Raw genomic sequence first — 23,999 nt, forward strand, 5'->3', positions numbered from 1 at the left:
TGTCTTAGAGATACAGGCCTGTTACAGACAGCCAAAATAAAGCTGCTTCGAGTCACAGTGGAGGTATGGTGTTTCAATGATGCATGCGTCCTAAGAGTCCAGAAGTCGCACCAAAGCCACGTTCCAGCCCTGCTAAAGCGTGGCTTTGGTGTGGCTTCTGGACTCTTAGGACACATGCATCATTGAAATACCACACCTCCACTGTGACTCAAAGCAGCTTTATTTTGGCTGTCTGTAACAGGCCATCACTTTACTTCAAGAGGTGTAAATTAAAAAGAGAAACATTCATGGGAATAATTTGCTAGTTTAGGTTGGTCAAAACCCAAGTTCAGCTGCTACAGCCATTTTTAAACAGATCAGGATGAAGGCCAATTTCCCATTCCCAATAAATGAAGCTACCACTACAGATGTAGTATACGCCTTGAATAGTAAGAACTAGTTCTTACCCATCACACCTCTCTTTTGATTGTATGTTGATCTTTATGAGGACATGTGAAGGGACATAAAATAGGAGATTCTGTATTTTGTTTCACAAGGAAAAGACCTTAACATGGCTGAACTCTTTGTAATAGAAGATTCATATTGTATTAGACCTGTGTCTTCAGTATATAAATTTAATATGAACTCACTTATTTTCATAGAGGGCCTTTCTGTATAGTTCAGCTAAGTATTACAAAGAGGCTTTACATTCCTAAAGTTCCTGTGTTAGGAACTAGAGCAGGTTGTCCATCTAAGCACAGTTATGTAGTTGTCATCTTTTAGATATTAGCTCAATTTCAACAGCAAATGGTCCAGAATACAAAATATAGTCATATCCATCACAAACACGTTAATGCTAATATGTAGCATTGTACATGCCTAATAGAAGGAAGCCATGTGTTATTACTAAAATATGGATGCAGCAAGTTCATGATCCAAATTCCTGTATTTTCCCTATGGACAGATAAGTGGGCAACCCCTCTCATAGAGATTGTTACTGAGGTTAACCTCAGAATGTGACAAAACAACTCTGGGAAACTTCTCATTGGCATGTTTGTACTGTGGAATCTTCCTATGCTTTCTGTATTTGCTTTAATAGAGCATAAGACAGTAACATCATGAATGATAAGGTGAGAGCACACTGCTGAGACACATTTTCTTTTACTGTATCTTAGCAAACAACCAGGAAAGCACAAGGTCACATAAACCATCTATACCTATTTTCCTGGGACAAGTACCCTGTAGGATAATGATGTGAAGTTGATAATGACACTACCCCCTGTGGTTTAAATAAAGGGAGAAAAATACAGTTTACCATAACTAAATAAGCATTTCAAGTTATTTCAACTTTATTGGTGATATATATTCTTTCCATTTACTGTCAGTAATAAAACAATGCATATCAGGAGTCTACATTACTTAAGATCTGCATTGAGATAATTTCTTTCTCATAGCAACAACAAAGAAGACACTGAAGTTAATTTCTGAGAATACTGATCAGTTTCTTTTTAGGTGCCTGACTACTACAAAATAATTAAAAAGCCAATGGACCTATCAACGATCAAAAATAGACTGCAGATGCATCACCCATTATACACAAAACTAGAAGATGTTGTGGCTGATTTCAGACTGATCTTTCAGAATTGTGCAGAATTTAATGAGGTTAGAAAATACTGTGGTGTGATGGTGGTGTTATTTTGAGCCATTTCCTTAACGTTCAGTGCTCTGGGAATTGTAGTTGATGGTTTGTACCAACTGTAATTATAGTAAGGGAATCTTTGAATTCATGCAAATTATTTCCTAATAAAATGCAAGTATTTAAAAGTAACGAAGGTAACATTTCACAAGGATGTCTTGGTATCACAGAGAAGAGCATTTGCTGAGTCTTTGTTTATACCTCAGTATCTTTTGAACTGTAACTATCTTAGCAGAGGCAAGAGCTTCAACCCCAGAGAAGCTAATTAATTTCCAGCATCAGGAAATATTTATACAATTTCTAACAGTGCTGATATTTGCAGTCTTAATTCCTAAATAAATTTGTGTGGGATTGGAAGAGGTTTAAGACATACATCTTTCAGACTTAATTCTGATATCTTTCTGAAATTAACCCCTAATTCAAATTTGCTACCTATGTGTACGCACTTTTCTAAACATCTGTTTATAAGGTTTTTTTAGTGTTTGCTGTGTGCCTTCAAGTCATATCTGACGTACGGTGATCCTGAGGTGAATTTCTCACAGTGTTTTCTTGGTGAGATTTGTTTAAAGGGTGCTTACTTTTGCTGAGGCTGAGAGTGTGTGACTTGCCCCAGATGACTCAGTAGGTTTCCCTGCTGAGCAGGGATCAACCATTAGCTGTTGCGCATAAGAATACACATACTGTAGCCTTGTAAAAGCTTGCTTTTATTAAAAGAACGATATGAAATAACATAATCTTGCATACTGATTGTAATATTATAAATGCTACTGTAAATTGTACCATTGTCACAACATATTTTAAATTACTAACAGACCTATTGACTGAATTTTTAAACTTTCTAATTTGTGTCACTAGAAAGGGAGAGTGGAACATTTTTATTTACAGTAACTAAAATGTCTAGTAGTATTTTGGAAGGCTAGAGCAGTGAAGTTCATTTACCTTGTGTGTTAATATTATTGCATTTCAGGGATTTTTGACAGTTGTTTAAACATTATTTTTGGTCTTGACACAGTGGTATCTTTAATTTCCCCAACAGCCGGATTCCGAAGTGGCTGATGCTGGTATGAAACTCGAAGTCTACTTTGAAGAACTTCTGAAGAACATTTTCCCTGAGATGAAATTCCCTGCTCAGCCTTACTACTGTGCTAGTCCAAACATATCAGATGATTCAGATGATGACTTTGTGCAACCCCGAAAAAAACGCCTCAAATGGGAAGAGCGACATTTTTTAAAATGAACTGGTTATATGTCCTGCTAAGAATTTTTTACTTAGATATTTATCAGCATTCATTTTCTGGACTTTTTTTAAAAAAAACAAAGTGACTTCTACAGCTGTGGACATATTGTGCAGGTTGTACCTTCCTTCCCCGGTACAAACGTATCAAGCAGTGAGGCATGTAGGAGGCTTTAGAAAATTTCTATCAATTTTACCCTTGTTTTGGAAGCTCATTATATGTTCATTCCAGGGTGACACCTCTTTTATTTGGAAAGGATTTATTTGTAAACAAAGAAGAAAAAAGAAAGAAAGTTGGAGATAAATTTAATGTGTGGCTCTTGCTGTTTTTAAAAATGTCATCTCATTAGAAATTAATTTCCCAAAGGCAGGTGGCTGGCCATACGTTCAGTTCTTTGTACTGTATATAACCATTATCCAATGAAGGGAGAAAAAACAAGTGGCTTGATACTGTTCTAGGATACTGACTGGTACAATGGGATTGTAGCTGACCCCATAGAACTACTTGTGTTCTAAAATGTAAGAAGTGAAGAGAGGAATTAAAATATTTTGAAAAAAGTATGTTTAAGTGTATTATTGAGGACATAAGAAATCATGTTCCATTGGCTGTAGTTCTCTAGGTAACATTGCAAGCATTTAGGCAGTCTTAATGTGCCCATGGAACTATTCTGACTGAGACTGATTTCCATCATACAGTCTCTTCCTATGCCGTCTGACTCAGAAAGTTAGAAATAATCATCCATAGCATTTTTTTAAACAGTGGATAATCTCTTTTTGAAATTAGGTTTGGATTCTTAAAAAAAAAGTTTGATTTGCTCTATGAAGTACAATGCTTTCTTTACTGAGTCTATAGCATTATCGTTGCTACAGTACCACAGTGTATCTGCCTTCATGTGGATTTTCAGTCTCTGCTGTTCTATACACCACACACATCACCATGGTACAATTCAGAGAAAGGTATTGCTAAATTTTAGTGCATGTAACAGGTCTTATGTGCATTGTTAAGAAGTCGGCGTCTTTTAAATGGTAAGAAATCTTTCACCTGCTCTAACAACAGCTGTATTGGAAACTAATTTAAAAAGAATTTTTGTATAATGGGAAATTCCCTGCAAATAAGTGTGATTTTTAAACAACTATAGTTTTAAAATTCCTTTTGTTGGAAATAGAAAGTAAAATGAAGGCTGTTGAGCTGTGTTTTCTAGTGTTTGATTTTATGGAAAACATTGATTGGCATACATATCAGGCTTAGTATAAAGATATGAATTCAATGGAACTCAATGGGTCATGCATCTGAGGAAGTAGACTGAAGTCTACAAAAGCTCGTGCTGCCAACTTCTTTATTTCAGTTAATCTCAAAGATGCTACAAGATCTCTCTACATACTGATTCTGCAGACTAACATGGCTATAACTTTGAATTCTGCCTCAGTTAGTTCTGTGGGAGAAAGCAAGTGGATTTCAATATATAGTTGGGTGAGAGAAATCTGGATTCTGCATTAAACTATAGGCCCACCAAGGTTGGGCAGGAGGCTAATGTGTTGTGTCCTCATTTCTTCAGTTGGAATTCACTTCAGCACCTCTTGTCTTAAACAAAAAATGGCCTCAGCTCTGATAAAGATACATTTGGCTTTATCATGACATTATGATGTAACATTTGAATTAGAAGAAGCAGTCTTCTATCAATGTTTGCCACTGCTAACTTTGACCAGAGTCGATCTCAGTTGATTAGGTCAAAAGCAGAAGTAAAATCAACAAAGGCGGTAAAAAATTCTTTTCTATCTTTTTGGGATTATTTTTGTATTCCCTGACATGCCTCTCTTTTAATTGTTTTTGATGGCTGGGACAATGGGATTGACCTGTTTTTGTCTGTACTCACTGGGCATTCTAACATACGTTGACAAAGAGCATGAAGAGAGAAATTCAGTATATATTATTCTGTATGTTATCATAGAGCTGAAAGGGCTATCCAGTCCCAACCCCCTTGCCTTGCAGGAATATTCAGTGAAAGTACTCCTGAGAGAGAACCATCCAACCAGTGTTTTAAATCTCCCAAAGAGAGAGAGAGCACACCTGAGGCAGTCTGCTCCACTGTCAAACTGCTGTCGCTGTCAAGAAATTCTTAACTTCTCTAGACAACTAGCAGCAACAAAACTGTACTATCAAGGAGAGGAAGAAAGGTAACAACAACGGAGCAAGCAAAAATGTCATGTCTTGTATTGGTGAAATGGGCCTATGCTCTTAATCCACATTAGTTACTTATATCGCCAACTATTTATTTCCTTTGCCTCCAACTAATTTCTGAGGAATAAAATGTCCTGTTTACTTTTTATCTGACATCAGTAGCATATTGTTCTGAATGGAAGCCTGAATAATTGGAAGACCAGACCTTGGAATAATTGGGAAGACACAACCTTCCCAATTCTGAAAACATGCAGGGGTAGCTGTGTTGGCCATTTAGTAAATTCAAACAAAAATCCACCAGTGATACCTTTATTGGCCAACCTTCTCAAGCCTGGTTAAACATGATGCTGAGGGTGTTTGTTTGTTTGTTTGTTTTTAAACAAAGCACAAATCTACAATCTGGAATTCACTTCTGTTTATTTTTTATTTTTTTTACTTCTGTTTACTTAAGATATGCAGAGGTTTCCAACTGAGGTAATGGCAATACATCAGGTTTCCAATACATTTGTTTAAAAGACATATGCAGGAAAAAATAGTTATCCTTTCAATAAACAGGGTCAAACTGGTAAGGTGTGATGATCTCTTGTATTTATCCTCTTTCAGGTGAGCATGTCATTTCATTTGCTGAAAGAATTTGTAAAAAAAATTGAGAAATAAGGACAAGTCTCCACAATTATACTTTTTTAAAAAAGAATAGATATCTAAAAAGGTAAAGATAGTCCCTTGACATGAATGTCTAGTAACCAACTATAGGGAGCGGTGCTCATCTCCATTTCTAAGCCGAAGAGCCAGTGTTGTCTGAGGACTACTCTGGTTGTCATGTGGCCAGCATGAATGCACTGAATGCTATTACTTTCCCACTGAGAAGTGGTACCTATTTATTTCACTTGCATTTGCATGCTTTCAAACTGCTAGGTTGGCAGAAGCTGGTACTAGTGACGAGAGCTAAACTCATCATGCAGCACTCGGGCCTCAAACTGCCAACTTTCTGATCTTCTGATCATCAAAATTAGCATCTTAACCACTAAGCCTTAACCACTAAGTTAAATACTATTAATTAATGTGTGGTTTTAGTCTGCTGTTAGTGCAGGCATACCAGTGGTTGTGTAGGTGTGTATTTTAAATTATTTCCTTCAGATAGTTGCCCCAATGCACAACCTATTCACCTGGTAGAGTTTGATATGTAGGTTAGATTCCCCCCCCCCCCCATCATTATGGCTTGCAGTTGTATAGAGAAAGTCCCTCAAGATCACCATTGAGAAAGAAAGTATACTGGCTGCAGATATGTCTTCAGCATTGTGTAAATATCCACATGGAGATAATCTGGAATGCTCAGTGTTGCTGTATGTGCAACTGCTGCTGTAAATAGAATACATCTGTTGTGTTGTTATAAATGATTTTCTCTGCATGTATGTGACTAATGGTATGCCAGTCTTGATGTTGGTTGCATGAAACGCAGGCCACAATACCAATATGAAGGATTCCTTGTGAATAATTGGGAGCACTGTGCAGGAGATGGGAATAATTTTTTGTAGGAGTCTCACTAAGCTGTTAAGAGCCTTTTAAACTTACTCCTGGGATGGGAGCAAAAGCACCAAGTTTGGTATCACTGAGACTTAATGAGACTTGTGTCTAGACTATAACAATGGAAGGATATACCATATCTGAAAGTAATAGACCCAAGAAGAAGGAAAGTAGCAAATCTGCAGCAAGGTAGACTGAATACTTAACAACATCTGGTGGCCTCATCATTCATGGCTTAGAATACCGCTCTAGTTCTTTGGAAGCACTTAAATGCTCTTCTACGATTTGTTTTGGACATTCTCCTGCACTAAATTCAATGGTGTCAACCCATTAAAGGCATCCTCAAGGTGCTCAATACAGCCTACCATACTCATTGGATTACTTTTGGTGAACTCAGTATCAGTCATAGTAAAGAACCCTGTAACAGGCTGGGCTGTTGGTTAGATTTCTGTTTGGTTTGTTTAAGTGTTTAATGCTGTGGGCTGTATTGCTGAGTAGTGTGTTATGAAAATATAGAATCATAGAGTTGGAAGAGACCACAAGGGCCATCCAGTCCAACCACCTGCCATGCAGGAAATTACAATCAAAGCATGCCCAACAAATGGCCATCCAGACTTTAAAAGACCTCCAAGGATATACATGTTTCCTCCAGGAAGGGAGCCAGCCTAAGTATAAACAAGGATAAAGATTAAAGTAATACTTGACTTACAATAATAGCAATCCTGACAGTATTGGCCATTGGCTAAATGCCTGCAAAGCATCTTCACACCAGTACACAAGAAAAGGAGATGCTAGTACGTTGGGAGACAAAATAAATACCTACACTGGCTGAAACAGGTAGAATAGTGATGATGTCTACCTTACCTCAGCTCACTCTTTGAATTAGAAGAGAGCAGAAACAAAGGATGAAGAGGGTATAAAATTAGGAGCAAGTGGGAGGACCTACCCAAGCTATAAGATGTTACGACCCTGTCTGCTGGGTTGCAGATTTTACTTTCAGCAAAGCTGGTCCACCTCTGTAGCTCCTACCAAGTAACTGCTAATAACTCATACAGTATGTGTGATAAGATACTCCTTGATAAAGAATATACAAATAGATGCCAATGTATAGATTCGTTTAAACAGAGTAGGAGAAGTGGTGTTATGCTTTGCTATACAGCGATCCCTTGTTATCCAGGACCCCCCATGGATACCAAAATCCATGGATGCTCAAATCCCATTGTATACAGTGGTATAGTAAAATGGTGTTCCTTATATAGAATGGCAAGATCAAGATTTGCTTTTTGGACTGTTATTTGTGGGGGTTTTCCAAAACATAGATGGTTGAATCTGTGACACAGAATCACTAGATACAAAGGGATGGCTGCATAATTCTGCTACAGGTGTAAGGTTGCTTGGACAGGTTCAAAGTATGTAAGCTGTACTACTAAAAACAGTGCATTTCTTTGTCATGGTCTCTGTGACTCACACAAATAGGTTATCTGCGCCTAGAAAGTGCATGTTTTGGAACCATCCAGAAAAGTTACATAAGTGTTTTGGTGGTAGCCCCACCCACTCCTCTTGCAGCTATCCAGCACACTTTGCACCTAATCCCTCAGTTCTTCTTCATGGTCTCTGTAAATTACACAAATAGATTTTCCTGAGCAGAGATATTCAGAACCTTCTGGAATCACTAATTAGATTTTGGGCAGTAGCTCCCCCCATCTCTTATTCCCCACCCCAACATTCTCACTCATTTGCCTCAGTTCCTTTTTAACTGCTGCGTTAGCAGCATCAAAGGAACTTGCTCTCAGAATCATTTCTGGGTTTTGAACTAAACTGCTTTTGATTACTTTTTGATGTGGTTGACGACTCTCTTGCTTAACAATTTTACTTTGATGCACCAATTTCTGCTGTAGCAGCAGTAACGTCTAGGAGCTATCACATTTTTTTGTCCCTTCACCACGGTGATCTAGAACTCTTCTCCACCAGGCGTCCATTGTGCCACCTATGTGAGGTCTCCAGCTTGTGTACAATCTCCAGATCTGTACAGCAAACTCTCCTTGTGCTGAGACATCTTTGAAAACTAAGCTCTCAAACTGTTTCACTACTAGATTCATCACTATCCTGTACTGTGACTCTTCAAAAGAGTACATTGTTGTGGACTATCCAAGAATCTTCATTATTAGGTTATTCTTCCAACTCTTGACTTAGCCAACACAAAAGAGTGATTGGCTTGCCATGATGTATTTGAAGGATGCATATTTCCACACTGCATATTTTCACATCACCATCAAGCTTTGTCATCACTGATTCCTGTGTTTCGCTATGGGGAGAAAGGCTTGCTGCTTACATGCCTTGCCTTTGATCTATGCAGTGATCTGAGTGTTTTCACAAAGTGCATGGCAGTGGTGGCAGCTTGTCTTTGACAACAGGACATTGCCCTATTCCCTATATCAACTACAGTGGTCCCTCCACATTTGCTGGGGTTAGGGGTGAAGGAGCCCTGTGAATATGGAAAAACTGCAAATAAAAAACCCCACTATTCTTTTTATGTGCGAGAAGCCCTCTCTAGGAATCTCCAATGCAACTCTATAGTCAACATCTACCAAAGGGTCATCATAGACTCATGCTGGAGGACCTACAAATGCCTATAGAAGTGTTTTCTCTAGGAATGTCTAGGTTCTCCAGCACAATTCTATGGTCAACTGGCAGAGTTGCGCTCGAGGACCTAGAGATTCCTAGAGAGAATATATTATTCAAAATTGCAAATAATCAAATCCGCAAAAGTCAAAGCCCCAATATGGAGGGCCAACTGCTTTCAAATATATGTTGCACTCTCTGCTTCTTAGAGACACTTGGTGTCATTGTGAACTTCAAAAAATCTCAAGTGGAACATACATACATAGCAAATGTGTTTCATAGAAGTCATGCTAGATTCGAGAGTGCAAACTGTGTTCCTTTTAGAAGACAGAACCCATGCTCTTCAGTAGGGCATAGATGAAGTTCAGGTCCTTCTAGGTTTCATAGCCTTGATGACCTCAGTAGTTCCATACACATAGTTATGGATAAAACCTCATCAGACATGATTCCTGTTGAAACTCAGCACTCTTTTAGACTCTCATTCAAGATGTTAATGACCCCTCAAAGTGTACATCACTCCGTAGCTTGGTGGATGGATCCTCACAATATTCAGGCAGGGAAGCCATTTTACCTGAACAACCATCCCTTGTAGTCACAATTGATGCGTCCCTGGAAGGCTGGGGAGCACATTCGAAAGCACTAACTGTCAAGGGACATTGGTACACACAAGAGAGTGCACTCCATATAAATGCCCTTGAGATGCTGACTATTGACAAGGCATTCAGGGCATTTGAGAAGATTCTGTACTGCAAGGCAGTTCAGGTAGAATTGGACAATACCATGGTGATCTACTACCTGAACACACGTCTTGCTGCAGCTCATGGTACTATTTTGGAATTGATGTATTCTGTGGAAGATTTGGGCTTTGCAATCCACCTTCCAGGGAACAGAATATCCTGGCAGTTACCCTAAGTTGGGCATCTGTGTCCCGTCGTGAATAGATTTTGGGGCACTTTACTCACAATCTTCAAGAACTACAGATAGCAACAATAGACTTGTTCTCAAGACCTCTAACAAGCAGTGCAAGACCGTCTGTTCCAGAGCCTTCTAAGGAAAAGAGTCACTTGGCAACACATTCCTGTTCAACTGGAAAGGATCTATCGTGCATGCCTTTCCTCCATTTCTCCTCCTCATCAAACAAGATATACTCCCTGTGTTTATGCAGAATCCTACTTCTGACTTGGAATGCTTCATTCACTGTTTTTGCATGCATAAGGCGCTAGGGCCGGCATTTATGTGGACAGAACATCTTGTTTCAGGAAATCTCAGATAGTTTTCTTTTGCTACTCACTGAGCAAGAAAGGACTGCCTGCTTCAACTCAATGTATCTCCAAAACGGTGGCAGCAACTGTTTGCTTGGTGTATGACCTGACTCGCAGAAATGTCCACATAATGTGACATACAACCAAAGCACTGGCAACATTGATAGCTTTTGAGGGGGTAGTGTTCCTCTTCATAGCATATCAAGCAAACCTTCATATCACACTATGGATTGAACACCAGGTCCCAATCGGAGGCTGCATTTGGAAGAGCTGTACTTTTCTCCTGTGTAGTTTACTTGTAACTTGGTTCTTCAAATGGTTAACTGTGGACTCATGCAACACTGCCCATCCTCCCCTTGTCATATCCTGCCTTTCATTCACTCCTCGGCTGCTGCTTTGGTGTCCAGGGAGCTAAGGGTTTAGGCAGAAAACACACTGGATAGCTGCACGGGGAATGGGTGGGATTATCACCAAAACGCTTATGTAACTGATCTAGAAAGTTCTGAAACACACACTTTACATACAGCATAATTCATTTGAGTTTGCAGATGGCCATTTGAAGAACTAGTTGTGTAAGCAACCTTTTCTTATCTGTGCTATTATTGTTAGTAGAATAAATGTTAGTATTGAAGCAGCAAATTGTTCTGTTAATTTCATGATGCTTAAGAATACTTGAGGGGAATACTGAGTTCATCTGACTATTGGATAGAACTGGGTTTTATAACCTTGGGAACTTAGTGAACAACATGGTAACTCCCAGTAAATCCAAACAGATTCAGACTGACATGTGTAAGGTAAAGAACCTTCAAACGTCTGCAAGATATAGGGGTGGAGGAACCACACCTCTTTCAATCTTCCAAATTGACCACTGTGAGATTTTTATTTTCCATTCTCAAGTTAATCATTTTGCATGTTCTCTTACCCATTGGTGAGAGGTTTTCTTCTAGGATTGCGGAGCAAGTATACTATCTGATCTACTGGTAACACCAATCTGAAGTTTATCAGTGATGATATCTCAGCAGTACCACTACTGACTCATAGTTGCCCTCACATGGTAACATTTCTGATAACAATTATCTCAAACCATTGGATTAACAAATTTTGTGCTATCAGAGGGGATGCTCTACTACAGCAAAGTCATGTTCTGACAGGAACTCCATTATTTCTCTAACATTGTATCCAAGTTCCATTTGAGCCAAGGCACTGTAACAATGGCTTTCCCCCCAGTAATTGCTTCACTATGTAAACCCTCTCTGCACTTTCTGGATGTTTCTATAGTAGACACTTTCTTTTGTCAACATAACAATGCTTTTGGAAGTCAAAAATCAAAGTGCAAAAGGCACCCCATTTCAATTCAAGCGTTTTTCTCACTGGATCACCCTATCTCCCCCCACCTCACCAGGATAGCTATGTTTCCTTTCTCTTGAATACCTTTGGAGCCATTCTATGTGGGTTATTGTCTCATACATGGCATTTTTGAAAATGATGCCATTGGCAGAAATCAGCAGAGCTGCCATCTGTTTCCACCACTGCTTGCCACTATTGCTCAGACATGAAAACTACAGCCAATGCAATTAAAACTATGGCCAGTTGCACAAATACAGGCGGCCTTTCTTATACACGGATTTTTTTATACACAGATTTAAGCATACACGGTTTGAAAATGTTCCAAAAAAGTATAAATTTACCTTGATGTTCCATTTTTTATTAGGGACACCATTTTGCTATGTCATTATACTTAATGGGACTTGAGCATACATGGATTTTGTTATACACGGGGGATCTTGGAACCAAATCCCAGCGTATAACAAGGATCCACTGTAGTCCAGTTTTGGACATGCCCCAGGAGGGGGCATCAGGACATGCTCCTGATATATTTTACAAATGGAGTGGGGAGGCAAATCAGACACAAAGGTTTGGATGTCAGGGCCCCTGGGGGAAGAAAAGGAAGGTACATATACTCATAAATGTGCCCTCACCTCTTCACCACCACTGAGTGGAGTCTATCTGCTATTTCATGGTCTGAATCACTCCCCTTCTCAATCGTAAACGACTGCAGTTGCACCCACTGAGGCTTGAAAGTTGCACAGGAGGATGTACAATGACACGGCCACAGCTATGCTTTGATGTAGGATTCCAACCAGAGTTTCCTGTTGCAGCTCCTACCCTGTGTCCATTTACTGGCCAACAGGCTGTGCCCAGGAACCATTTTGCATCCTTGCATATTCAGGGGGACAGATGAAGCAGTCATTACCCTCTCTTCAGAAAAGGGCAGAAGATGCCCTTTTGCCTTGGTGCCCAGGCAAACCTTGATGGCCAATGAATGCCTGCAAAATAATAGCTTGCTTAAGACAACTCACACAAGTAATGAGTGAGTTGGATGAAGCATGTCTTTAGGATTTGCTTCAGATTCAGAAACAGTAGTTCAATTTTGTAAAGAAAGTGTGGCCATTTATCATATTTGTTCTTCTCAGCCTGCAAATAAATAAGTGATTGCTTAAAGTGGATAAACTGGAAGTAGCTAATCATAGGTTAATCCAATTAGACAACTCTTTCCTGCAGCGATTCTCCCACAATATTTATTAGCTTAGGTGCAAATCTGCTTTCTAATGTGACTTGCCCAGCTGGGTAGAGAAGTTCTGCTATAATTGCTTGTCTATAAATACTCTTAAGTAAGCCATTTATATAAGTTTAATCTTTCATCTCTATTGCTGTGGCATATCAGACCAACCACAGATTAATTAAAGCTTCATCAAAGCTTTGTGAAAAGACAATTCACCTCAAGTGGTTTCCCAGACAGTATAAAGAACAGAAGCCTGGAAGAAAGATTGCCTGAATTACTTCAATAGAAAATGTGCTTTTGATTGGCTGCATCATATTCTAGATGGAGGGAGAGGTTAATTTTAAATATGTTTCCTTCCAATACCAGACTTGACTGGTCCAATAATTAACAACTGGATTGTGTAATGGGAGCAACAACAGACAAAGTAGGGCTTTTTCTATACTTGCAGAACATCTGAGAAATGCTAATTTGTAATGAAAATGCCAAGCACTTACCTACTCTTTTTCCTCACATAGACCCAAGCCCCACAATATAGACAGTGTTAAGGATGTCAGTTGAAGGGGAAGTATAAAAGGAAGAATAATGGATGGGAAAGAAGTAAATTGATCTGCTGGAGCTCCTGTGTCTTCAGTATTCCAGGAAGCAGTGGATTGTGAGGTTTTGTAGTCAAGGAATGGAAAACAAACACTTTTAAAAAACTCTTTCTGACTCTGCGATTCTGGTTGTGGCACCAGGTTAAAAGCTGGGTCTTTATTAAGCCTTTGAAGTAAACTAATTTTATTCTGGCTGCACATATTTTATAGTTATATTATTCAAGATTGTTTTAATCGGTTTTAAATTGACTATTTATAACTGAAAAACTTTTAAATATATATTTAATGTTTTCAACTTTTGTGATTATCTATTGTTTAATTGTAATTGTAATTATTTATTGCTTTCATTGTAAGCCATCCTGAGATCTTTGGATAAATGGTGGGATATAAATATTTTAATTAATAAATAAATACATGCACGAGATGCTAGCATCTTCATTTTTTCCCCAGGCTCATGTAGCTGGGGAAAGGCAGACACAATCCACCAGTTCTAAGAAGCCAATCTCTGCAATGCATTACTTTTTTCATGGCAGCCATGCTTACTGTCTTCGACATCTTACTGACCTTGTCTGTACCTGTATAGTTACGCTGGTTTGGCTCTTTACAGTATTCCAGCCATAAAGGAACTAAAGTTAAGCTAATCGGCTGCTGATACCAAGCTGGCTACTTGAAGGTTCTTTTGCCATTAATAATAGCATGAAACATAGGGAAATTTGTCCCCATATCTGCTCCCAATATAGAATCTTGCTTCTGAGCTTACAGTACTGAAGACAAGTTACCAACCTGAAGTGCTCTCCCTTTGGTCTCAATGGGGAGAGTGAAAGCAGAGATGGCACCCACGACACAAACTGAAGCAAAAAGGCAAAGGGCTCCTAAGAAAGAAGCATTCATAAGCACCTGCAAACAAAAAGTTTATTATTACGGGAAGAACACTTTAAAAGACCCACAGAAACATTTACTGTATCTTCCTCAGAGTTGAGCACATTGGCATCTATGAGGTGCAGAAACCCTTTGCAGGCATTGTTACAGGCATGGTATTATTTTCTGCACTGAAATACTGGCGTGTGTGTGTTTTAAACTGTAATTTAATTTGTTTAATGGGTTTTATATAATTGTATCAAATATGTTTTACTCTACATTGTTTTCGTTTTGATGTGAATCCCATAGGGAATGCAAAATAAATGCATACATGTATATTTTAGCCATTATGTTTCTCTTATTTTCAGCTATACCCCTTTCAAAAAAAATGCACCTGAATTCATCTGAATTTAGACCTGAAATACATATATTATAATCTATGCAATTTATTTAGAAATTTCTGCCTGAAGTCTGTTCTTGCTGGCACAGTGAATGTATTAAGAGAAAAATATCTCACCTGTGCTATAAAAGGTGCTACCATAGCACCAATACGACAGAGGGAACCACTGGTCCCCAGGCCTAGGGCTCTCATTGTAGTTGGATAAACCTATAAGACAATAATATAGATATTACAACTTCAGTCGGCTCCCTGTTATAAAGAAGAATACAGTCAAAGGATAACTAGCACCAAGTTCTTATTAGACAGACACACATATTTATTCCATGTACTGTTGTGTGCCTTCAAGACATTTCCAACTTATGGCAACCCTAAGCCAACTCTATTACAGGGTCTTCTTGGTATGGCTTGTTCAGAGGGGATTTCCCTTTGCCTTCCTGAAGCTAAGAGAATGAGACTTGCTCCAAGTCACCCAATGGGTTTTCATGGCCCAACGGAGATTCAAACCGTGGTCTCCAGGTTGATTGTCTAATGCTCAAGTCCAAACAATACACCATGCTGACTTTCACATTTGTCCCATACCCTCCAACATTTTACAGATGAAAACATGAGTGCATGTGGCTGGGCAACATCAGAGTGTGGTCAAGATGGCATAAGTTATTAATGAGGAAGAAAAGCAAGGGAGAACAGAGTTGTTTACTTTTGCCTCAGCTGACATGGAAGGACTATATTCTACCCTCTTTTCTCCTCCCCCCCCCCCGGCTAAGATGGGTGCAAATGACTTTTGCATTATGAACTCAGTTTGTAGCAACTGAAGTAAGCTGAGGATGAAGGGGGAAGTGGGAGGAGGAGATTGAGACCAGGATATTTTAAAAGCAGCCAAAAATGGGATGACAAGATTAATTGGAATTGTCCTTGTAAAACTGGACATGTTGGAGGGTGTGTTCTTCATGTATTCCACAGAGAAAGAGAAGCGGGAGGGCCAAATCCCAGACTCAGAAGATTCTATTGGCACTTGTATAAAACAGATTGGAAATTTGTAGCCCTCCAAGATGTTATTGGATGACCCAAATTTGCCAACTACCTTACTTAATTCCTGGGCATGGGATTCAAATATGCTACCACCACCTTCCTCTTCATTCAAGTTAAGGCTGAAATATAATATTCAATTATATGGGAAGTCTTGCTGAGGTTTACATTTGAGTAAACAAGTACAAGATTCACCTGCTGAGCCACATTTCCCATTTATGAGAGAAAGTATGAACAGAGCATGCTGTCTATTATGTCTCCCCTCTGTATGAGTTCATGGGTTCAGAAACATCTTACCTCTGCTGTGTAAATGTAGATAGTATTGAAATTTGCAGACACAAAAGCACGCAGCATGAAGAGAAAACCAATGAGACCCATGCTAAACAGAAAAAGGAAGAGAGCAAAAATATGGAAATTCATTCTGTATCAGGCATGTGGAATTTGATAGCACATCACACCAAAGAATCCTATCAAACAAGATTGTATGCCAGAATGCCAAGAAAAAATGCATCTAGCACACCAAAAGCCCTTTTCTAAACTAGCATATTTATTTATATGTTTGTATTTATTGAAGTCTTGTATCTCACCCTTTATTGTGAGATTTCAAGGTGGCATACAGATAAAAAGCAAACAATTTAAAACAATTCAAGATTAAAACAATAAAATAGCTGAAACAGGATAAATATTTATTAGCTACAACAAGTTAAAACAACTTAGAAAGCTACAACAATTAAAAGACATGTATGGACATGTACAATCCAATTAAATTAAGCTCCAGAAGTTTTTGTTAAAAGCCATGTCTTCATTTGGCGCACACCCCATTCATTCTTGCTCCGTTCGTCCCTCGCACATAAAATTTTATTAAAATGTAAATTTTATTTATTTGTTTGTTTGTTTTATTAAGAAGGGGCCTCTCATTTTTCTTCCCACTGAGCCTTGCCTCACTCACTCCATCTCTTCAGTGTTTTAAAGGGACACAGGTGAACTTCACAGCCCATTTCTTCCAAAAGTTAGTGGTGGCTGTTGAGGACATGTGGTGCCTTCAGAGTCTGGCGCAACTGCAGTGCCAGACCCTGGAGGACTTTCTGGTGGAGAGTGTGATCAGAGCACCCCGTGTGGCAGCAGTCTGGGAAGGTGGATAGGCGGCTAGGTGGAGGGCAAGGCAGTTCTTCCCTGCACCTCACATTGGGTGACACCAACCTTAGTGACACGACTGCCGCCTCCTCTGCCCACACCTAAACAGCTATGATAGCAACCCTTGCATTGACAGTTTCCAGGGGAGGAAGAGGTGTAGAGTTGAGCCAGTAGAGCACTAAGCTCCATATGCCATATTGCATGACCTGTGTCATCCTTGCTGAATTTTAACTTCATTTGGCTAATCCTTTAAAAAAGAATACCAAAATAACTGCATTTTGTGTGACTCATTGATTTCATATTCTGTTTATATGTGGTGCAGAGTTCAGCCAACATTTGACTATAAACTGCTTTTTAAAAAGTATCATGCATGGCACATCAGAATTAGACAAAATCTAGACTATGTCCTGTTTAAAATAGCTAACGAATTATTTGTGTTGAATGTTTTATGTTATTAAAGTTGATTGCATTATTTTTTTAAATGACACAAAATGGCAAAAATTGGCATACCTCCACAAGGAAACTTGTCTATTAGTTCTATCCAGACAGATCCTTATTCCCTCCCCACCATTCTTTCATTCATAATGCTAAGGTTGTTCCTTGCAAATTTATGTAACTGATCAAGTAATCAGATAGGATTAAGGATTACTTTAGCAGGCACACTTTGTTCAAACATCCTCTTCTGGCACAAGCTCCCTTCATTGGTATGGGCTACATACAGGAGTAGAACTGGTTTGACATTCATGTTTCCCATCTACATGATTTTTCTCTTACATAAAGAGTTCTACTATTGGCTCAGCCCACAGCTCAGTGTAGTAGAACCCTCTGTTTTCCTCTACAGTCATCAAAATGGCAACCATAAGATGGAACAGTGATTGGCACACCTAAGGCAAGGGTGATGTGAAAGGAGGTCACAGATGATTCCTTCCGCAATGCCACAAGAAGCATATAAATTCACATAACTAGGATTATGTCAACAACAGAATTCTAGCCAAGAATTCATTTTCTATTTGACACTATTTTGTCCCATCCCACTGTTCTTGAGATGGTCAGTTACAGCTAATGTGATGCACTGTATACATTGGAAAAAGAATAATTTTCATCTTAATTCTGGCTCCCTCCAGAAACACTTACCTTGAAGTGCATATATTCAAGAGAAGGAAAAACACTGCAGTGCATCCCATGGTTATTGTCAGACTCAAACGCCTTCCCAGGAAATTGATGCCCAGAATGTTTAAAGGGTTTACTGGACACAGAGAAAACAAAACAAAACAAATTTCATCAAGTTGCAAAAGCAGATGTAAACCAACTAAGATGTTATACCACAGCTAAGGAACCTCTGGTCCTCTAGGTGTTGGATTCCAACTCGCATCACTCTCAGCCAGCTTGACTAATGGTGAGGCATTAAGAAGTCGCATCTGATAAGGTGCAGTATCATGACCCCTGCATTACACTTTTAAAAAACTTTTATTATGTGTGTACTGATTAGACAAACTATGAAGAGCACAAAATGGACCTCTCTAGACTGGGAGAATGGGCCTGACAAAGACAATGGTGAACAGGGTGCAACATAAGCAAGTGTAATATGAAGTACACTGGGACCAAAATCGTCATCACCACATGTATTGATGAAGTGTGATCTTGCAGTGACTGACTGGAAAAAGGATGCTGGAGTTGCAGTGGATAGTTTAATGAAAATGTGGACCCAGTGTGTTTGGCTTCTAGGGAAAAGATTACCAGGGTTCTATCAACACTGCAGAAATAATCCAGTTTGACACCACTTTTACTGTCATGGGTCAATGCTATGGGATCCTGGGAATTGTAGCTTGTTGAGGCACCAGAGCTCTCTGACAGAGAAGGATAAATTTGTCACAAAACTACAAATCCCAGAATTCCATAACATCAAACCATGGCAGTTATGGTGGTGTCAATGCATTATAATTCTTCAATGTGGATGAGGGTAAGAAAAGGGAATATAAAATTTGCCAATATAATCGCATCCCCACAAACTGTGTCAATTTGGCAGAGACACTCCTGGTTAAACTACTGTTGTCCCACTTTTTTCACCTGCTTAAACTGTCCCAGCTCCATTCTCCTTCTCCCACTTTTCCCTTTGGTCCTCAACTTACTTCAGTTGCTGCAGACTAAATTCAAAATATAGGAGTAGTTTGCTCTCAGCTGATTCAGCAAGGGGCACAGGAGAGGAGAGAGTGGAGTCTTGTCCTTCCCAGTAGGGTCAGGCAAAAGCAAACTGCTGCAGTCTCTCCTAGACTATGTGTTCTTCCACAGTAATATTTGTTTGCCTTCTTGACCACATCTTCATGTTATTTAGCCACATATGTCCTGGCTTTCATCTGTGAAATGTTGGAGGATTTGTGATTGTACCTTAACACATCTATGGTGCCATGTACTTAAAATATTATACAAAGCTCTGGTCATGACAACTGAAAAAGGTACAAGAAAAGGCAAGCAGAATTACCCAGAAACTACACAAAGTCTTTGAAAGGAAAAGGCTGCAGTATTTGGCCCCCTTTATCTTGGAAAATGGGGATAGGGGTGTCAAGGGTTAGAATCATAGAATCATAGAATCACAGAATCGTAGAGTTGGAAGAGTCCTCAAGGGCCATCCAGTTCAACCCCCTGCCATGCAGGAACTCACAATCAAAGCATCCCCGACAGATGGCCATCCAGCCTGTTTAAAGACCTCCAAGGAGGGAGACTCCACTACACTCCGAGGGAGTGTGTTCCACTGTCAAACAGCCCTCACTGTCAGGAAGTTCCTCCTAATGTTGAGGTGGAATCTCTTTTCCTGGAGCTTGCATCCATTGTTCCGTGTTCTAGTCTCTGGAGCAGCAGAAAACAAGCTTGCTCCCTCCTCAACATGATATCCCTTCAAATAGCTAATAGCTATTAATAGTTAATAGCTGACAAGAAATGTTTAGATGTGTGGTGGCCATGAGCAATTAGCAGCCAGATTGCAGCTGTGCGGCATGGCAACACAGAGTGGACAAGGTCATTCTACTGCCAGTGAGCAGGAAGCCTATAAGATAAACATGTGTCTGCTTAGACAAAGGGACAGTTTTCTGGGTGGCACAGGAAACATGTAACAGCCATGAACGAAAGAGACTGGGTTTTAGGACCGCATGGCATTTGGTCTATATAAACTCAGAGGCTTCTGGGAGTTGGTGTTGGGTTTGTGAGTTGGAGTTGGTTGTTAGTTTTGTATTGGAGAGTAAAAGTCGTGTTGGATAATTGGTTTGCACTTGTAAATAAAGATAAGCACTTTTGGGAGCTCGGCTTGTCTGTCGTTAATCATCAGAAGCCTGGTGACCTGCATTCCATCATTTCTGGAAGACAACCATCCGCTGTTACCTTTGCTGCTAAGGGCTGAGAACATGCTTCCAGGATTCGCTAGTTTACCCTGCTATATCCTGACAAGGGGCACTATGAAGGTGTTTACATTTAGGCATCTGAAATATAAATATGACCAGGAAAAGCCCCCCTCCTCCATCTATGATTCCACACCCCAATGAAACTGAAGGTGGGAGATTCATAAAAGACAAACAAAAATACTTCTTCACCCTGTACACAGTTAAACTAAAATTCAGTTCTGCAAATTGTGGTAGTGGTGTTAATTTGGACAATCCTAAAAGGGGATTAAGAAGAAAAAAAGGAAGATAAAGACAGAGTGGAGTAGTGGTTTGAGTGTTGGACTAAAACTCTGGAGACCAGGGTTCAGTTCCTGTTCAGCCATGAAACCCACTGGGTGACCTTGGGCAAGACATGCTCTCAGCCTCAGGGGAAGGCAATGACAAACTTCCTCTGAACAAATCTTGCCAAGAAAACCCCATGATAGGTTTGCCTTAGGGTTGCCATAAATAGGAAATGACTTGAAAGCACACAACACAGACACAATGGCCCCTAGCTGTTAATGGGAATATATTAGCCATTTCTGTACCAGTTGATGGGGAACATGTGTAGGAGTGTACTACTGCATTCATACCCTCCTGGTAGCCTCCCTATAGGCATTGGCTGCACAATGTGGGAACAGAATGTACCACAAGTGTATCAGCCTACATCACAGCAAGATTGTGTGTGCGTGTTGCCTGGCTGTCTTTCTCTGTCCTTCAGAAAGCTATCTTTCATAGATACTGAAGGAAACATTACGTGCAATCTCTCCAACTGTGCTGATAAACATGATCTGGTAATCCGAGGGGGCAAACAGATGGCAGAAGCAAGGACTCTGGACTGCCTCAGAAATTTCACCCGTCTCCTCCTTTACTGATCCTCCTTTTGTTGAACAAACCAGGTTCTTCTCCAATAACTCTGCACTTGCCAGGATGACACCGTAATAAGCAAAAGATATTGTAAGCCTGTGAAAGACACGAGGGGGGGGGGGAGTTGTTGGGAACCCAGTTTTAGAAATGAAACTTTCTGAATAATTTTGGTATATGAGAAGAAGAGTCCCAACCTACAAAGTGTGGGCAACATGAGATCCCCAGTACTATTTTGTGCCCCCCAGGACCACCTAGAACTCCCCAGTTAAAAAAATTAAAAGAAAAGAAAAATAATTTCAAAATTATTAAATAACCATCATCACAATTATTTATTTATAATTCATTAATCAATTAAAGGGATAATTTTCCCATTTACAAGGTGGGTCTGGCTATTTTAGGCCCAGGAGTAACATTTTTTCCAACAAGAAATGGCCTAGATGTTGACTTCCAAATTACCTCCTGTGACAAAAGAGCTCTGTCCTGTGCCCAAAACAACCCAGAGAAGCCCAAAAATATATTGTCATCATTGTCATCATCATTCATTTATATTCCACATTTCTCCCAATAATGGGACTTGAGGATGACAACATTTTCAAAACAAAGTGGATTAAATTGCTCCCATGCCCCTAAATTGTGGGGATGAAAACCTCAATGTTTGAAAGGCCAGATTTCTCCAAAAATAAATCAGGGTGTTGTGTAGTGGTGACCACTCTCCGTGGTGGTCTTTACTATCCTGCTGTTTCCCATCCCCAAAGTAAAGCAACAAAGGTAAGTGTAGTAGTATTCCATCCAACTAACAGCATGTGGAATTTTACTACTGTGGGACCCATAAATATTTGTACTTTATTAAACAGGGAATGCTGAAATATGGAGAAGAGGCTATTAAACTAAGCCTTTGGAACATTTCTAAATAATTTCAAATACATCCTATTAAATTGGCAAACCATTAACTTCAGTGTATTCAAGACCTCAGACATCATGGTGTAGTGTTGTAGTCCAGGAGAGCAGGATTCAAATTCCCACATGGTAATGGAAACCCAGGAGTGACCTTGGGCAAGTCATATTCTCTCAGCCTCAGATGAAGGCAATGGCAAACCTCATTTAATCAAATCTTCCCAAGAAAAACCCAAGCTAGGGCCACAATAACTTTGAAATAACTTGAGGGTACATAAGAACAACATCCAAGATTTCATGTAAATTGATGGTAGATATTCTAGGAAGAGAAAGAAATGGAACATCCAGAGACCCACTGCCTCCCTTGTGCATTGCTCACATAACTCTTCAGATGCTTCATATGGGGAAGGAAGTGTAGTGAAACAAAATATACAAACATATATATACGCATATGTATGTCTCTATATACACCCACAATATTTTGGCTGAAGAGCGGGGTATAAGAAAATAAATATTATTGTTATATTATTACTATACAGTTGTAGTGCTTAGATAACTGCCATGCTTCCAGGATTTAGTTTCATGAAATATTTAGAATTCTCTGCCAGACAGTTATTCTGCCTCTCCAAACTACAAACCCCAGTATTCCACAGTATGCAGCTGTGACTGTTAAAACAGAGGGCTCTAATCTGTAGTGAAAAGAGGCCCTATATCTTTACAAGAGGGTTATATAACATATCACAGCTAAAATATTGGTATTTTCCAATCATTGGATTCAAGGTGTTTTTAGCACACAGATTTGAACATGTACCCAGATTGGCAAGGCTGTCTTGACAATATGTATGCAACTGTGTGCATGTATTGCTATTTCCCTCAAAATCCCTCCATTGCATGAGCAATGAAGCAAGTCAGAGGACAACAATGCGTGACACTGCAAGAGAAAAACAGCCCATTATGCCCTGATGCATGAACAGATTTGGTGTGTAACTCACAGCTACAGCAGTGCAGTGAACAGAATGCAGAATTTGAGAGACTGTGTGCCTGTCTGAGTCTTCAAATGGCTCTAAATGACAGAGGTCCAACAGAATATGATTGTCGACTGAATTGCTCACACACAGAGGTTGTATGGCAGTGCAATACAATGGGGCTGTTTTAAAGGATCTGGATGTATGCAAGGGATACTTGTGCAGAGATATTCTCTATTCTGTATTAATCTTTTGTTCCCATGTACTTTCCCAAAATTGGAGAGGGAGCAATAGGTTTTCAAAAGAATTTCATTAGCTGTAATTCTACTTCTTCTCACAGAGAGAGGCAGCTGGGGCTTGCAGAGGGCCTTCCACAGGGTAAAGAAGAAGGACTTGCAGCATGTTCTATTAGCATAACCAATTTTCTTCCTTTCTAACTGACTAGTTTCTGAATAATAGCTCTGCTCCTTAAGATGCATCTGAACCTACTCCCCTGATTTGTTCCACTGATTTGCATTTGCTTATGCACTGCTATCTGAAAGAAGCAAATCAAACACATTTACCATATAATCCATATTTGCAAAGTTGTCCTTAAGTATTTGGGATCCATGAGGTCTTTGAATCTACCTCTTTTTTCCTGAAAGTAATTTAAAATGATCAGTCAGAAATACATGAAGAAAAGTGTGTCTGAAAAACTAGTGGTATAACCCATTAGCAGACACTCATCCTCCTTTGCATATCCACCCACCCTGAGGCCCTGCCATTAACAATACACAGATTAACATGGAAATTC

General features: G+C 39.5%; 2 protein-coding genes across 6 annotated transcripts in view; one reads left to right on the top strand and one right to left on the bottom strand.

Moving 5' to 3' along the window:
* TRIM24 (tripartite motif containing 24) overlaps nt 1-2,981 on the top strand; it is a 66,937-nt gene extending 63,956 nt beyond the window's left edge. For 2 of the 5 annotated variants that reach the window (XM_042468346.1, XM_042468347.1), the window contains exons 18-19: nt 1,492-1,641; nt 2,712-2,981. In XM_042468346.1, the coding sequence (XP_042324280.1) occupies nt 1,492-1,641; nt 2,712-2,912 (351 nt within the window). In that variant the 3' untranslated portion in view covers nt 2,913-2,981. Of the gene's footprint in view, nt 1-1,480; nt 1,642-2,711 lie in introns of those variants that run through there. The other 3 variants (XM_042468348.1, XM_042468350.1, XM_042468351.1) reach the window with 2 other exon arrangements.
* Nucleotides 2,982-5,503: 2,522 nt separating this feature from the next.
* Nucleotides 5,504-23,999, bottom strand: part of SVOPL (SVOP like) — a 31,548-nt gene continuing 13,052 nt past the window's right edge. The window contains exons 8-14 of the mRNA XM_042470000.1: nt 23,770-23,843; nt 21,238-21,443; nt 18,205-18,316; nt 16,234-16,315; nt 15,028-15,117; nt 14,436-14,549; nt 5,504-5,712 (exon numbers count right to left, since the gene is read on the bottom strand). Coding sequence (XP_042325934.1) covers nt 5,701-5,712; nt 14,436-14,549; nt 15,028-15,117; nt 16,234-16,315; nt 18,205-18,316; nt 21,238-21,443; nt 23,770-23,843 — 690 coding nt within the window. The 3' untranslated portion in view covers nt 5,504-5,700. The remainder of the gene's footprint in view (nt 5,713-14,435; nt 14,550-15,027; nt 15,118-16,233; nt 16,316-18,204; nt 18,317-21,237; nt 21,444-23,769; nt 23,844-23,999) is intronic.

The sequence above is a fragment of the Sceloporus undulatus genome, chromosome 5 (genome assembly GCF_019175285.1).
Source record: "Sceloporus undulatus isolate JIND9_A2432 ecotype Alabama chromosome 5, SceUnd_v1.1, whole genome shotgun sequence".
Taxonomy (NCBI): domain Eukaryota; kingdom Metazoa; phylum Chordata; class Lepidosauria; order Squamata; family Phrynosomatidae; genus Sceloporus; species Sceloporus undulatus.